The following is an 18,069-nucleotide window of genomic DNA, read 5'->3' as shown; positions in this document are numbered from 1 at the left end:
AACTACTAGTAAGTCAGTAAAATATTTTTAAACCATGGTTTTGCGTAAAATATGTCTACTTTCCATACAAAATATATTTTTAAATTTTTAATATTAACTTTTAAAATGTACTGTTATCACAAAAAATATATACCAACTTAAAACAACTACTTTCTTTTCCTAAAACAGAAACTTGCTAAATATTGAGAATCAAGAATTGGTGTACCTATTTTTGTATCTCCTCAAAGGAATCGACTCACCTTTACGATTGTGAAGGTAAATATAATTTAATTTAAAATATTTTACTTTAAAAATATATTTTTAGCGTTAGCAAAAGTGTTCAATTGCAAAGGTAACTTTTTTTTCCCCTCAAACAAACTACATCATAAACGAAATTATACCATGGTGCAGGGGTAACAATTACTAATAGGACTTCAGTTAGGTACTACATGTGAAAAAGCGTTTCAAGTTACTGAGATAACTATTAGTATTCTAAGTCCCAGAATGTTCAGCGGTAGAGTAATTGAGTGATAGTGTAGGTGTATCCATTATTATTCTTATTTTAAAATGCATTCAATGTGTATTATGTTTTTCTTAACCAATTGTTACTCATACTCATTTGACAAATATCATAATTTTCAAAAATGATTTTTTTTTTAACCAACGTTGTCAAAGTAACATTAATTTTTTTAACTTTTTTTTTTCCACAGTAAATCGGTTACAAAAAAATAACTATATCCTGCAGCAAGCATTACCTTAAAGGCACGAGAACAAACAACAACTGAAAAAGGTATTTTACATTATGAGTATTATAATTTCCACAATTTAATAGTCATTCCTTTTGCTATTGTTACTCGACTAAAGTGCAGAAATAGGATAACTGATGGATAGTGTAGGGGTACAATTTACTATTCCAACTCCAGGAAGGTGCAGCAGTAGGGAAAGTGTTGGATGGTGTAGGGGTGCAATTTACTATTCCAACTCCAGGAAGGTGCAGCAGTAGGGAAAGTGTTGGATGGTGTAGGGGTGCAATTTACTATTCCAACTCCAGGAAGGTGCATCAGTAGGGAAACTGTTATGTACTATATATTAAAATGGATTTAATTTTTGCAAAAAGTTTTTGTAAATTTGCATATCTCTTCAAAGTTAAATTTTCTCATTTTTTCCTTTTATCACTTTTGCAGACAATTGTATTTGTTTTACCATTGAAATCAACACATAAGTGTCTACTCCAGCCTACAGGCCATCCCCACTTAAGAAGACTCACCAAGAAAACCAATTTAAAAAAAACAAGGTATTTTTACACAACATTTAAAGGTGCAACAGTAGGGAAAGTGTTGGATGGTGTAGGGGTGCAATTTACTATTCCAACTCCAGGAAGGTGCAGCAGTAGGGAAAGTTTTGGATGGTGTAGGGGTGCAATTTACTATTCCAACTCCAGGAAGGTGCAGCAGTAGGGAAAGTGTTGGATGGTGTAGGGGTGCAATTTACTATTCCAACTCCAGGAAGGTGCAGCAGTAGGGAAAGTGTTGGATGGTGTAGGGGTGCAATTTACTATTCCAACTCCAGGAAGGTGCATCAGTAGGGAAAGTGTTATGTACTATATATTAAAATGGATTTAATTTTTGCAAAAAGTTATTGTAAATTTGCATATCTATTCAAAGTTAAGTTTTCTCATTTTTTCCTTTTATCACTTTTGCAGACAATTGTTTTTGTTTTACCATTGAAATCAACACATAAGTGTCTACTCCAGCCTACAGGCCATCCCCACTTAAGAAGACTCACCAAGAAAACCAATTTCAAAAAAACAAGGTATTTTTACACAACATTTAAAGGTGCAGCAGTAGGGAAAGTGTTGGATGGTGTAGGGGTGCAATTTACTATTCCAACTCCAGGAAGGTGCAGCAGTAGGGAAAGTTTTGGATGGTGTAGGGGTGCAATTTACTATTCCAACTCCAGGAAGGTGCATCAGTAGGGAAAGTGTTGGATGGTGTAGGGGTGCAATTTACTATTCCAACTCCAGGAAGGTGCAGCAGTAGGGAAAGTGTTGGATGGTGTAGGGGTGCAATTTACTATTCCAACTCCAGGAAGGTGCATCAGTAGGGAAAGTGTTGGGTGGTGTAGGGGTGCAATTTACTATTCCAACTCCAGGAAGGTGCAGCAGTAGGGAAAGTGTTGGATGGTGTAGGGGTGCAATTTACTATTCCAACTCCAGGAAGGTGCATCAGTAGGGAAATTGTTGGATGGTTTTGGGGTGCAATTTACTATTCCAACTCCAGGAAGGTGCATCAGTAGGGAAAGTGTTGGGTGGTGTAGGGGTGCAATTTACTATTCCAACTCCCGGAAGGTGCATCAGTAGGGAAAGTGTTGGATGGTGTAGGGGTGCAATTTAGTATTCCAACTCCAGGAAGGTGCAACAGTAGGGAAAGTGTTGGATGGTGTAGGGGTGCAATTTACTATTCCAACTCCAGGAAGGTGCAGCAGTAGGGAAAGTGTAGGATGGTGTAGGGGTGCAATTTACTATTCCAACTCCAGGAAGGTGCAGCAGTAGGGAAAGTGTTGGATGGTGTAGGGGTGCAATTTACTATTCCAACTCCAGGAAGGTGCAGCAGTAGGGAAAGTGTTGGATGGTGTAAGGGTGCAATTTACTATTCCAACTCCAGGAAGGTGCATCAGTAGGGAAAGTGTTGGATGGTGTAGGGGTGCAATTTACTATTCCAACTCCAGGAAGGTGCAGCAGTAGGGAAAGTGTTGGATGGTGTAACTGTTATATTTTAGGTATTTCATTTAATTTTTCAGACTAATTTGTTTTTCTTCTCTTCTCTTTTCAGATAATGTCTAGTCTGGAAGCTGCAAAGTATATTAAATCCAGGAAGGGCAAAAATTTTTAAACCATGGTGGATGCATATATAGCAAGGAAAGAATAAGTTTAACTAGAAATCATTGGAGGTGTGTGCAATACTACACTACCCATTGCAGTGGCAGAGCGGTTACTGTTGATAATTTCGTTGTGAAAACCACTGAACATAACCACTCTGCCTCTGCAATGGAGGTAGAAATTAGAGAAACTGTGAACGAAATGAAAGCTATTGCAAGCACCTCCAATGATTCTACAGGATCCATTTTAAGAGAGGTTGCACAGCATGTCCCCAGTCATGTTGCTAGTAACATGCCTATAATTCCTAATTTGAGAAGAATTATTCAAAGACAAAAGCAGGCAAGTAACATTCAATTATCTGCACCACATTTTTTCTCTGACATTAGAATTCCACATGATCTTTCTATTTCTTTTTCTGATGAACCTTTCCTTCTGCAGGACAATGAAAACCCTCAGAAACGAATTCTCATTTTTAGTACCCCACGTAACCTTGCTAAGTTAGAAAGTAGTGAAATTTGGATGATGGATGGGACGTTTAAAAGTACACCCCATCCTTTCACTCAAATTTACACTATACATGCCAAAATTAACAATAGTGTAATTCCCTTAGTATACAGTTTGCTACCTGATAAGACTTCTGCAACATACACTGAACTTTTATCAGTGATTAAAAGTAAAACATCTCAAAGTCCTCGGAAAATAATTATTGATTTTGAATTGAGCATGATCAATGTGATCACTAAAACGTACACGGATACCCAAATTCAGGGATGTTTTTTTCATTTTTCCCAGGCATTTTGGCGTAAATTACAAAAAACATCCCTAGTTGCAGAATATTCTCGTGATAGCAAACTGCAATTTGAACTAAAAAAATTAACTGCACTTTGTTTTGTTGCTCCCGATAGTGTGGACGAGTACTACACTGCAATTATAAAATCTGTTTATTACAAGAGTAACGAAGAAAAATTGGCACCCATTCTAAATTATTTCGAGGACACATGGATTGGACACCTAAGCAGATCGGGTCGCAGGAGGAAGCCACGATTCCATGTGGAGTGGTGGAACTGCTACACGAGTTGTTTAGAGGGAGAAGCAAAAACAAACAATGCCATTGAGGGATGGCATAACTCCTTCAACCACACAATTGGCAAACCTCATCCAAACTTCTACTCTTTTTTGGAAACTTTGAAGAAGGAGCACAGTTTTCAAGAAATGAGAATAGCCCAAACACTCGCAGGTAGTCTAAACCCACGAGTAACAGTCAAAACAAGGGAAATGTCTGAGAGACTATTGGCTATTGTACAACAATTTTCGTTGTGTGTGGCTATAGACTACCTGGAAAATCTTTCTAACATTCTTTCTTTCTAAATTTTTTTTTTTACTTACTTTCCTGCTTTGCTTCAAATTTATAAATTTTTCAAATTACAATTGGCATACAATGTATTTTCTAAAAATTTTTTCAAACAAACAAGTCGGGTTTTTTTTTTTTTTCAAAATCTTCAATTCTAGCACAGCTACCAATGTCAACAAATTTACTTTCCCATAGTATTTGACCAAATTTTCTAAATCCGTACGCCATTAATATAATTACAGAAAACTTCCTTTTTTATTTCCGACCTAAAAAATCACCAAAACTCAAACCAATCTAAATTGTACATGTCAAGCCATAATCCAAAATGCACATTGCTGCATAATCACCAATTTTTATTCAATCATTATCTCCCAAAATTTACGAGTACGCTATTTTTTTTCACTTAGAAATGAAGTTCAAAATCACTTTTTTTAGTTCCGAAGTAAAGAAATAAACTTTGTGAACAGTAACTTTTAATTTTTAAACAGTTACATACATTTTTTAAATAAACAAATAACTTTTCGCGACCCGACATAGGCATACATTAATGACATTATTGTGGACATGTTTAAAAACATTTAAAACATCAATTAGTTTTCCCGCAACCTCTCCTTATTCTTTCCTCACTATATATGTATCACTATTAAAGATTTAATATATATTTTAAAGTGAAAATATTTCCTACCTGGACGCAGATCAGCTTCCTGCTGCTTCCTCCTCCGATGCTCTTCAAAATGGCGCATTACGTCGACGCTCACGTCATTACGTCATCGCGTGCATCAATATTTCTAACGGACTACTTTATTTAACTAATATGTAAATAAATGTTTAAAAATGTTAATAAAATATTTATATATTTTCTAAAAATTGTTAAATGCATTGCAAAATTTAATAAAAATATGGTTTATTTTTTAAGGATTTTTCAATAAATATATATTTAGAAAACATTATTTGTTTACTGTCATTATTTTTTAAATTGTAATTTATTCATTAAAAATGTAACTTTTTAATTGTAAATTTACTAAATGTGTTCCTTACCTCGACTCTATTGTCTTTTTCCTTCAAAACTTGCTCTTTCTTCTCTTTCTGATTCTTCTTTTCTTGTTCCGCGGGTTGTATATTCTGAAGCTGCCAAAATAAATGAAGGACAAATTATCTCATAGACTTCAATGCAAAAGCGTGGGATTTTTTTTTTCAAGTAAGTTATTTTTTTCCTGGGATTTTTTCTTAAGGTATTATTATTTCTTAAATTCATTTCTTATTACTCTTTTAATTTTAATTATTATTATTTTTTTTTTTACATTTCTCTAATTTTTAAATATAATACTCCAAAAGTACTCTTCCTTTTTTTAGACAAACTTTAAACTTTATATAAGTAACTTAAAAATACTCTAGTATTAATCTTTCTTAATACTAATTTTTTCTTTAATTAACTGTTATTAATTTTAAATAATTGTTCTAGTATTAATATTTAATAATAATCCTTTTTTAAATTTTATTTACATATTTAATGTTAAATAAAATTACTCATTTAATAATTCCTCAAAATAAAATTCTTTTTTTATTAATATTAATACTCTTTTATATTTGAAAAAAACTCAAGTACTAATATTTTGTTAAACTACTCACACTTATATTTTTAATTTTATAATAAAATATACTCTTTCTATTTTGAAAAATACTCAAATATTAATTTAACTTAAAAAATACTCTTTTAAATTAGAACAATACTCAAGTATTAATATTTACTTAAACTACTCACACTTATATTTTTAAATTTAAATTAAAATATACTCTTTCTTTTTTGAAAAATACTCAAGTATTAAATTAACTTAAAAAATACTCTTTTATATTAGAAAAATACTCAAGTATTAATATTTTGTAAAACTACTCACTTGTTTTAAATTTATATTTTTATAAAAAACATTTAAATATACGATATATATTTATTTAAGTTAACATTCCAAAATTAAAAAATGCGTTGTAATAGTATATGCGTTGTAAAAGTACTTATCATATAATATCATGCGTTGTAAATGCATGCGTTGTAAATGCATGCGTTGTAAAGGCATTTTCAAAGAATGCGTTGTAATGGTATATGCGTTGTAAAAGTACTTACCATATAATAGCATGCGTTGTAAAAGCATGCGTTGTAAAAGCTTTTGCGTTGTAAAAATTGCGTTGTAATAGCATAGCGTTGTAAAAGTTGCGTTGTAAAGGTAGTTCCCCGTTTACCTGTATATCCTCCCATAACGGCAAGATAGACATATGGAATCTGGTATCCCTGAACTCAGAATTTAATAACACATCCTTTAGTGAAGCTGGTTTTTAAATTCTAAGTTTGGAAATAGCACTTTTAGAAAGTGGCTATTTTCCTGTTCAACCTTTCTGTGTGCCTCTGCCTGGTTGTGTATTGACTGTCTGGTTTGTGAGTGACAGGGGCTGGGGGTGGCTCCAGGAGGCTGGGTGAGTCAGCACTAGGCTGAATAGCCCCATCTACATGTAGAGTGGTGGGGAGGAGTAGCACCTGGGTCTCAATAGGGCTGTGCCTGCCTGCCACAATGCTGGCTCCACCTCCTGCGGTGCGTCTGATTTCCCTGGCCCACACTCACAAATGAAGAAGAGGTGCACTGGCAGAGTGCACCCAGAACTGGTTTAGACTGGGTCCAGGACCCCTCACACAAGAAAGAACAAAGACTTTGGGGGTATAAAAGTAGAACTGGAGCCAAGTAAAATTAGATTAGGAAACTTCGTGATCAAGAAGGAATCCCTGCCAAAAGAAGAACAGCCAGGAAGACGGAGGAAAAGTGCTGCCATTGCCGAGTGTTTGGGATCTGACCTGCAGGTCTTTCAGTGCACAATAACACCTAGGGCATGTGCATAGGTAAAGAGTGGGCAGATGGCGAGGTTGGTCCTTCCGGTGACGGAAAAGCTTCAAGGCAGAAACACCTCAGGAAGAAGATTATGAAGCATAAGGTGAGCGCTGGTCACTTGGCAGCTGAAGACATTCTAACAGCTCAGCAGGCAAATACATTGGTGGTGACAGTACACAAATGTAATGCAAAACATATGGAGAGCACATGCAGGGTATTTGACACTGCCTACTACTTGGCAAAAAAAGATCGCCCTTTCACTGACCAGCCTGATCTAATTCTCCTTCAGACAAAGAATGGCAGTGCAATGGGCCGTATTTTGCACAGCAATGCGACTGCAACTGAAATAATAAAACACATTGCACTGGAAATGCAACAAAGATTGGTCTGTTATATCAGACAACACAAACCAAAGATCACAGTATTAATTGATGAAAGCACTTCTATTAGCAATGCATCTACCTTAATTATCTACCTCCATGGCATTTTTGGAAATGAAAGTACCCCAGTGACTATCTATTTCGGCCTTCTGGAGCTGGCAGAAACAAATGCCCTTGGCGTAAAGACAGCTCTCCTAAGCTACTTCGAAAAAGTTGGACTCACAAAAAGTCTGCTACATGATATCTTGATTGCAGTATGTTCAGATGGAGCAGCAGTAATGTTTGGTAAAAAAAGGAGGAGTAGTAGCATTGCTGAAATCAGAATTTCCAAATCTTGTACTGACATGGCACTGTGTGGCTCACAGACTAGAACTTGCTGTGGCAGATACAGTTGATGAGGTTGCCGGGGTCAATCACTTCAAGATTTTCATGGACTCATTGTATGCTACATACAGCATGTTACCAAAAAACCAGAGAGAGCTAAATCTGGCCGCCAGCGAGCTATGTGTACAGCTTCAGAAGTAGGGAAAATGCTTGATACTAGATGGGTAACATCCAGTTACAGATCTATGAAAGCTGTTTGGGACTGATTCCCTGCCTTGTGCAAACATTTTGAGAATGCTTCTAAAGACCCATCTAGACCCATAAGAGACCGGAGTAAATATGAAGGTCTCTTGAACTCTTGAAAAAGCTTACATCCTGTTCTTTTATCAGAGATTTGGGGGTAATATGTGATGCACTTCAAGAGCTCAAAGGCTTATCACTTTCCTTACAGAGGAGGGACATCACAATTGTTAATGCTCACAGACTTTTGGTTAGTCAAGTACGTATATTTAGAGCAATGAAGGGCTCACCAGGGGCGTTTGCTTCTGCGGCTCAGAGAGCAGTTGACAAGGGCAAATTCAAGAATGTACCTCTTTTCCATGGTAGAAGTAACTCTGTTGCCCTTAATCAAAATCAGTTTTACCAAAGTCTGTCTGTAAATATCAATAAACGATGTGCCCCGGATTCTGAGAAAGAACTTATAGCCAGCTTCAGTGTGCTAGATGCAGGCAACTTGCCTTCTGGTGATGAATGCATTCTTTATGGTGAAACAGATATCCAGAAACTGTGTTCAGAGTTTCAGCTGCCAGCAAGAGATACTATCCAAGCTTTTACACTTTTCAAATATTTTGGTGGAAAGAAAACCCCTGAAGTATTAAAAAAAAGTTAGTAGTTTGCATGGAAACCCTGCCAGCAAGTAATGCGGATTGTGAGAGAGGTTTCAGCGCAATTAACTTAATTGCTAGTCCAACAAGGGCCTCTCTTCTTGTAGAGACCATTTCTTCATGCTTTGGGAAATCCTATAATAGATTTCTAAGCAATGTAAATAATTTTTACATGTTTTTTAAAGTGTTTGGTATTTTATGGCTTATACTTAATAAATATAACGTTTTGCCTATTTTCCTTTGCTGGATGCGACTTCATGATTTTCTTAAGCCCACAATGCTAGTTATCTTGATATAGACCACGCCCCTACTCGGATAGGCCACACCCCTTCAAGAAATGTGCCACGCCCCTTTTGAGCAGCCCCAGTTTTTTTTCCCACTTAAAGCCCTGGTTGTGCCATGTAATTGATTTTGATTAACACTTGATACCCTGATCTGAGACTCGTACTACAGAAAAGATGAGGAGTCACACTAAGGCCAGCTTTGTTGAACATTTATGACCCACCGGGTCGGAAGTATCACCGGTTTCAAGGTCCAAATATCAACTTGCCTTTTTACAGCCCGAAAGAAGTCAAGGGTTTAACACCCTCTTGACGAAACACGTGTTGGCTGGCTTGCTAAGAAACGCAACATTAAAAGCAAACATTCCAAAAAGGACACCATTGTCTTAATCCGTGCCCAACATTAATTGTGTTGTACTGTTTTTTTTACTAATTTCCGTGTGCATAGGACTGGTTGTGTAAAAAGGCCTGTGTATTTGCAAATGGATTACTTTTTTATTGCAGCCCCTGTCTGTTATAAAGGTAAAGATCAAGGAGTGAAAAGATTATATAAGCATGGATAACATTGGGAGGAGCGTTTAACAGTGTCCTGGAGCCACCTGGGTTAAGGCAATCTTCAGTCTATCTTAAATCAGGGCGTTTTCTTTGTGAATCCGGCTCTAGCCTATTGCGGTGGGCAGGTTCTTAGATACCTGGTTAACAACATCCCACACACTCAGGGATACCTCGTTTGAAGGAAGTAAGTGTACCTATAAAACGGTATAGTTTGTCACTGATAACTATGTTATTTAGGAAATAGGAATAGGAAATGATGAAAAGGTAACGGAGTGAAAATGGTAAAAAAATTCAGTCTTTTTTTCTAGTTTAGTTAGAGTGCATCCCTTGTGACTGCTAGCTGCAAGCAACACATTGGAAGTGACACAATATAGGGGTGGCGACAAAATCTTTATTTAAGTCTTTAACAGCATCGTTGGGGAAGAGAAACCAATGCATCTACTTACTTTTAGATGTTTTGCGGTATATATTAGTATGCACACAGGAAACAAATGAAGAGAGAGAAGAAACTGGGCTCTGCGGAACAGAGAGAAGCACTACGGTTCCTAGAGAGCAGGGTTGGGTGTATTCCGAGCAAGGGCCACACTCATTCAAATTGCCTCATCGTTTGTTCATCCATATGATTAGCAACAAAACAAACATGGTCACCATTCACATAGGCAAATTCATTAGGTTATAGGTTTACAATGTGACGCTACCTATGTTATTTACCGTCTAACTAAAACAATTCTGCACCCTCATTCCAGTATACTGACAGAGGGAATACAATCTTTCACATGCTTGTGAGAAGCACTTCAACGCCTGTATGTGTTTTGAGAAAAAAGCTTTTATTCCTAATAATTAGTTTGTATTTGTAAGCTTAGATAGGCTGGGTTTAAAGTTTGTAAAGTGCATTTTTTAGACATTTCTAAATTTGGTTTGTTTCACTGTTGGTAGATTCTCTGGCAGATTAATGCCATCGCTAAGGCCTTAGGGTCAGAAAAAGAGGTAAGTACTCAGTGGAGTGAAAATAGTAAATTTGCCCCCCAGTCACAGTCCAGCACCTTCCCTGGGATAAGTACTTGGGGGAGTTAAAATATTAATTACCCCCATCACTGTCCACCACCTTCCCTGAGGTACGTACCAGGCGCAGTGGATGCTGTTCAGCATGGCTAAAAGTGAGTGGCATGAAGGACAGTGTTGTGCACTGGTGTAGAGTGCAGTGGGATGGAGTGCAGTAGCTTAGAGTGCTGTAGGGTAGATTGCAGTGGCATAGAGTGGATTAGTGTGGAGTGGAATAGAGTGGTGTATAGTGCAGTGTCGTAGAGTGCAGTTGCGCAGCGTAGATTATACTGGCATGAAGTGGATTAGCGAGGATTGCGGCGATGCAGAATTGAGTGCTGTGGAGTTTAGTGGCATACAGTGCATTGGGATAGAGTTCAGTAGAGTGGCGTAGAATAGAGTGGTGCAGAGTGAAAAGCAGCGGCAGAGTTCTGAGGTGCTGAGTGGAGTGGCGTAAAGTTCAGTGGCAGACAGTGCAGTGTTGCAGAGTACAGTGGTGTGGTGTAGAGTGAAGTGGTGCAGGGTAGAGTGCAGTGGTGTAGAGTGGTGTGATGCCGAGTAGAGTGGTGTAGAGTGTAGTGGCATAGAGTGCATTGGCATAGAGTAGCGTAGAGTAAAGTGGTGCGATGTAGAGTGCAGTGGCATAGAGTAGAGTGGCAGAGAGTTCAGTGGCAGAGAGTGCAGTGTTGCGGAGTAGATTGTCGTTGAGTACAGTGGTGTATAGCAGCGTGGCGTAGAGTGCATTGGTGTAGAGTAGAATTGTGCAGAATAGAGTGCAGTGGCATAGAGTAGAGTGGCGAAGTAGAGTACAGTGGCAGAGAGTGCAGTGTTGTGGAGTAGATTGTCATAGAGTGCAGTGGTATATAGTAGAATGGCGTAGAGTGCATTGGCGTTGAGTGCAGTGGTGAAGAGTAGAATGGTGCAGAGTAGAGTGGCAGAGAGAGCAGGGGCGTAGAGTACAGTGGTGCAGAGTAGAACAGATTGGCATAGAGTCCAGTGACGTAGAGTGCAACGGCAGAGAGTGTTGCAGAGTAGAGTATATTGGCATAGAGTGCAGTGGTGCACAGTAGATTAGCGTAGAGTGCAGTGGTGTAGAGTAAATTGGTTTTGAGATAAGCAGCGTAGAGTGCTTTAGCACAGAGTGCAGTGGCGTAGAGTGGTACCGAGTAGACTAGAGGGGCACAGAGTGTAGTGGTGCAGTGTAGATTGCAATGGTGTAGAGTAGAATGGAGTGGCACAGAGTGAAATGGCGCAGAGTAAAATGTTTCAGAGTAGAGCAAAGGGGTGTAGAGTGGAATGTACAGGGTAGAGTAGAGTGGTGCAGGGTAGACTGCAGTGGCAGAGATTGCAGTGGCATAAAGTACAGTGTTGCAGGGTAGAGTGGAGTGGTGTGGAGAGGCGTAGAGTGGAGTGGTGCAGTGTTAATTGGAGTGGGGTAGACTGGAGTGGTGCAGTGTGTAGTGGCAAAGAGTGCAGTGGTGCATAGTAGAGTGAGATAGATTTCATTGGCGTGAAGTAATGCAGAGTCGAGAGGAGTAGAGTGAAGTGCTGTACAGTCAGATGGTGCAGAGTCGATGCACTATGGAGTGGTGTAGAGTGAAGTAGCGTAGTGTGGAGTGGTGCAGAGTGAAGAATAGAAAAGCGCCAGGATATATGATAAAATTAAATATGTAGCGATTGCGGAAGGCTTTTTTCCATTTCTATTAGCGTTTCGCTGACCCTTCAGCCACCAGTGTATGGGTAAAGAGTGCCTTCAAGGGATTTCTTTAAAAAGAACTAAGTTGTGCAAGTTGGCTATAGGATAAAGATATACCTATAGGTGAGATTTATCTTAAAGTATGCGTTTCGTACAATTGTATACTATGCATTAGTCATATATATATACAAATCTTTTCTGTTAATTTTAAAGCAGTTGAATAATCAAAAAGGAAAACAGACAAAAGGTGTGTGAGAAACAAAATTCATTTATATCAACAAATGGTAATTAGGGTACCTAAAATTGAGACAGTTATACAAAATTCGGAAGGAAGTGGTACATTCAATGATTCCTCCACTACATGATATATCAAACACTTTTTCAAAGATATTTATACATTTATCTAGAAAACAGTGTGACAGTCGACGTTTCGGTCTTTATGTACGATTTTATAAGACCATCTTCAGGACTGGTAATTAAAAGTTGACCCCTCGTATTTAGCGGCTGCAAAATACGCGTCTCATGTGTTTCAACTCAAAGAATTCGTCTATTGTTTACTTCAGTGTCACAGCATATTAATTATGAACGGAAGCTTTTGTAAAAAGAACTTATACTGAATCGATTGGAGTCGTGACTTCGGTGCTTACACGTAAAACAACCCGTTTCTTGCGTCTAAATTTGAGCAATTCGTCTATGCTTCAATTCAATCGCAGCATATTGATTTTAAAAGGAAACTTTCTTTTCAAGTTCGTACTAAGTCAATTGAAAACGTAGCTACGGTGCTGTAAAAGGAAACAACCGGCGAATGGCCTCAAGGCGTTCCTGGCTTCCCTCAAAGACTACTGGCAATGGTACAGCGGTCTCCTCGGCTGAATCGCGGCAAAGCCGCGATTCAGCCGAGGAGACCGCTGTACCATTGCCAGTAGTCTTTGAGGGAAGCCAGGAACGCCTTGAGGCCATTCGCCGGTTGTTTCCTTTTACAGCACCGTAGCTACGTTTTCAATTGACTTAGTACGAACTTGAAAAGAAAGTTTCCTTTTAAAATCAATATGCTGCGATTGAATTGAAGCATAGACGAATTGCTCAAATTTAGACGCAAGAAACGGGTTGTTTTACGTGTAAGCACCGAAGTCACGACTCCAATCGATTCAGTATAAGTTCTTTTTACAAAAGCTTCCGTTCATAATTAATATGCTGTGACACTGAAGTAAACAATAGACGAATTCTTTGAGTTGAAACACATGAGACGCGTATTTTGCAGCCGCTAAATACGAGGGGTCAACTTTTAATTACCAGTCCTGAAGATGGTCTTATAAAATCGTACATAAAGACCGAAACGTCGACTGTCACACTGTTTTCTAGATAAATGTATAAATATCTTTGAAAAAGTGTTTGATATATCATGTAGTGGAGGAATCATTGAATGTACCACTTCCTTCCGAATTTTGTATAACTGTCTCAATTTTAGGTACCCTAATTACCATTTGTTGATATAAATGAATTTTGTTTCTCACACACCTTTTGTCTGTTTTCCTTTTTGATTATTCAACTGCTTTAAAATTAACAGAAAAGATTTGTATATATATATGACTAATGCATAGTATACAATTGTACGAAACGCATACTTTAAGATAAATCTCACCTATAGGTATATCTTTATCCTATAGCCAACTTGCACAACTTAGTTCTTTTTAAAGAAATCCCTTGAAGGCACTCTTTACCCATACACATTACTTACCCAAGCCCTCAAGGGTATATTGGGTTGTCCACTATATAGATCAACCTTCAGCCACCAGTCAGAAAATGCACCAATTGAATCCTTTCCTTAACTGGATGATCTGGCAAGGAAGTGCTTAGGTGCACAGATTAGGGTTTGCAATGTATGATGTACACATTTGTAGGTGGTTCTGACGTGCAAGACTTTATATTATAAAAGGCTGGTCAAGTTGATTTCAGACAATGACTGGTCTAACATCAGAGGAAGAGTCATAAACATCACCTCCAAACCAAACAAGGGCAGATGTTTCACTGACACCATCCCCACCTGTACGACACAGTCATGGGAGGACTGAGGTTTGTACCAGCAGGATGGGGTATTTTAACTCAGACTGATTGGTTTTTAATACCACAACCCACACTTATTCTACAGAGTTCCAGACCTTACTCATTAAGGCAATGACCTACACAAAAATAGTGCCTTTATTTAACAGTGAGATTAAAGCAGTACTCAAAAAGGACTCCATGCAGGAGGTACGAGTAAAATCAAAAATTGAATTAAATGAATACATTCAAAATACTTCTTCATTCCAATTAACGATGGCCCTGTCAGAACAATGATTCACAAACTAAATCAACAAAGCACAGCATTGCATCGCTAGATGACTTGGCTCCAAGAAGTCAGTTTTGCTGCAAGAAAGAGCTAAAATGGCAACAACCACAATCATCACTGGAGTGTGAGTCTTTGCTGTAGAGTTGTTCACCAGACTCAACTTTTTCCACTTCCTTCCAGCTTGTATGCCAGCACCTTCTCTTAGCCATGCATTTTCAGACCTCCCCACCCAAGGATTATCAAAGACCACAAACTCTATGCACCTTTCGCGGCCTCAGCAGCGGATTTGAATTGCTGGAACTTAATCATACCACACCTCTCATCTCCATTGTTGAAGTTCTTGACCTCCACCAACTAGTCACTGCACCATCTCACTTACTTGGCAGGCCATACTTTTGATGCAAACATCAACCCAGGGGGTACCAAACATTACCTGGAGTGATCATCATATCGTCAACTTTGATCGCAATCTTTCATAGCACCCCCTGCCTGCCAGCTTCAGGTGTTACACTGGATTTGTTTTCTGCAGTTTTGCACAGCGTGAACACAACCCAAAAGTATTGCAGCGCTTTACATACGCATGAGTTATATTACACAACAACACTACTGCATTCTTTACTATGAGAATTGTATGCAGCGTCTCTGCTTACCTGGGGCTTTCTTATAGGTTCCTTGCATCTAGAGCTCTAGCATCGAATATGCAAATAGGCTTCAAAATGGGCGTTTGGGGGAACTCAATCAGCAAATTAGTGGTTGCAACTGCAAAGACAAGTGCTAAGCTTGAGCAGGCCTGACCTCATCACTATGGCGCTCAAGGCAATGCACAGGCCCTCAGTGGCCACACGAATCTTATGCAGAGCTCTCTTCTTTGCCGTCTGGGCAATCCATGGAAAAGGATCCATCTCTTTCAGTCTCAATTCATGTTACACTGCTAAAAGAGGACCCCCAGATCCAGAATGGCTCTTCTTCTGATCTTCCCCCCTTACATAAAATGGGCAGGCATTCTTTCTCAGTACAAACCTCCAAGCTCTGGAACATACTCCCGAAATAAAATATAAGGATAATCAGAAAGACTGGACTGTTTAAAGATTTAAAGAAACATAATACCAGCTGGAGTAAACTCTAAAGAATCACTGATCACAATCTGTAAGTTAGAATCCTATCTTTCACGCTCCATTTGCTACACTCCTTTCATAATACTGGGTGGTGGGAAGGCTGCCTGCCACATGCTTATGCGCAGCACTGCATATCCATCCTCAAGAACCTCACCTAACATCCATACAGACTCAGCCACAACCATTATGCACTTTTCAGTGAGTCCAGGAATCCAATGCGACGAACGTGAGTGCTTCATGACCTCATTATGGGCATGAAGTGCTATATCAATATATCAATAATACTGACAAACAAACCTTAAACTGTGGGACTTGGCACGTTTGTACCGCTGTGTCTGCATTCTTGCACTCGGCAATTGAGTATCACACCTTAAAGTTACTTTAACTTTTTTTAAACTATAGTTTGCATTTTCACTTGTCTACATATTGCATTTTAACCATGCTGCCTTTTTTGTCCTTTTTTTTCTTTGATGATACCATGTTTTACATTGGCTATTATGTTTATTGATGTTTTTTTAAATGTCCATTTACTTTTATAGCTTTCCGGCCGAATAAAGTTACTATCAAATCAAACAGTTTAACTTACAAGTTAGTGCATCCCTGTAAAAAGTTGCACATCTTGCATCATTGAAAAAAATATCGTTAGCAAGAATGCAAAGTTTGAATACTGAAAACACCTGCACTGACCGAAATGAAGATTAATACAGATGAAAAGAAGTTCTTGGCAGAGAATTATTTAAACCTAGTAGAGCTGCTGATTCAAAAGTATACCTTTAGAACTGTCGGAGTTTTTCGTATTGAATACCCTTTCAAGTGAATACGGAATAGAAAGTGTTATACATACCCTCTTCTATTGTAAAGTTGAAACGTTCACTGTATTGTTGAAGATCGGAAAGCCTATTTTCAGCTTTACATACGTATGCCAATAAATCACTGGTGGAATTTAGATTGATAGTCAATGTGGCAGGGCGCCTGTCATTTCTGGATACTAAGGATAAGAAAGTCTCTCCCCTGAAGAAGGAGTAGTTGATGGGAAGAGATCCACTGTTTGCCACACAAGACAATGTCACGTCACGTCCCACATCTGTTGACGAAGTATTCGAATAGAGTTTTGGCTTGGAGACCGGTTCTGAAAAAGATATATTTTTTTCAATAAGTAATTGAAAGTACAGATACAATTAAACAAGATCTACGCGGACACATCTATCTTAATGCATTATGCATTGATTGTTATGTCTGGTTCCCGGTTATTGTAAAAAAAAAATTATTTTATTTTTTAGAGTTTTTATAGCGCGAACTAGACCTTAGACATCGGGTATCAGAGTGCTTTACACAAGCAATAGTTACATTACACAAGGACACATTCATTTTTGTTAGGCAAGGAGAGATTAAGTGATTTGCCCAGAATCACAGGATGAGTGTCGTTGCCGAGACTTGAACCCGGTCCCCAAGCTTTGAGGTTGACCGCTCTAACCATAGATTATGGTATTAACAAAATATGATGTCATTGAAAGCGTCCTTCGACGGGGCATCCTAGGATGAACAAGCTGTCAGGTACTACAGCCTTGAAAGATCATATTCCACAATGGCACTCTTGAGTAAGCTGCAGCAGTAGTTCTTTATTACAAACAATTCAGTACCAGCTCTCAAAGGGGGTTAGTTAGAGTGTAGGTGAAGAACGTGGGGAAACCCAATATACCCTTGGAGGCTTGGACAGTTAGGTGAATGATAAGTAAAAGGTGCCTACAAGGGATTTTGTTTGGAAATTATTGCTTTTAGTGTTCTATGCACAAAATTACTTAGTGGTTCAGTCCAATTAGATCCTGAGCCTTTGAACAATCGATATATACATCAAATTGAAAAAATATGAACAATCAAAAAGTAGAAAAACACGGTAATTGGACTGAACCACTAAGTCATTTTGTGCATAGTACAATAAAAGCAATAATTTCCAAACAAAATCCTTTCTTTAGAGTGTGGCCGCCGCAGGACATCCACCATAAATTAGGAGGTCCCATCCACTGTATTGAGAGTGGATACCAGGCTATATGTTCTACATAGGACGAATGTGACATCCACTCATTTTTGCTGGATGCCCCGAATCTGCCAAATTATAAATAACCACCCCTGCGAACTGAAATGTTAGTCATTGATTAATTTTTCTAAATAACAAACCCAGAACTTTTCACAGGGCTGTCACTGTCCCATCTGCCCTAGAGTGTATATCTGTCTATACGCTCTAAATAGGCTGGATGGGACAGTCACCAAAAATTGACCAAACTCAAAATTACCCTTAAAGTATTTAAATATCTGATCTTTTACAAAAAATATATATAATTGGAGGAGAGCAGCTTAGTTTCTAAATCCTAGCCAAAGAATCACA

The 18,069-nt window shown here is 38.4% G+C and overlaps 1 protein-coding gene across 1 annotated transcript in view; it reads right to left on the bottom strand.

Annotated features, from left to right (window-relative positions):
* Positions 1 to 18,069, bottom strand: part of MILR1 (mast cell immunoglobulin like receptor 1) — a 204,818-nt gene that overhangs the window by 79,292 nt on the left and 107,457 nt on the right. The window contains exon 5 of the mRNA XM_085617242.1: positions 16,531 to 16,815. Within this exon, the coding sequence (XP_085473368.1) occupies positions 16,531 to 16,815 (285 nt within the window). The remainder of the gene's footprint in view (positions 1 to 16,530; positions 16,816 to 18,069) is intronic.

This window comes from Triturus cristatus, chromosome 7 (genome assembly GCF_964204655.1).
Source record: "Triturus cristatus chromosome 7, aTriCri1.1, whole genome shotgun sequence".
Lineage (NCBI taxonomy): Eukaryota > Metazoa > Chordata > Amphibia > Caudata > Salamandridae > Triturus > Triturus cristatus.
This window is presented reverse-complemented; position numbering and strand designations above follow the sequence as displayed.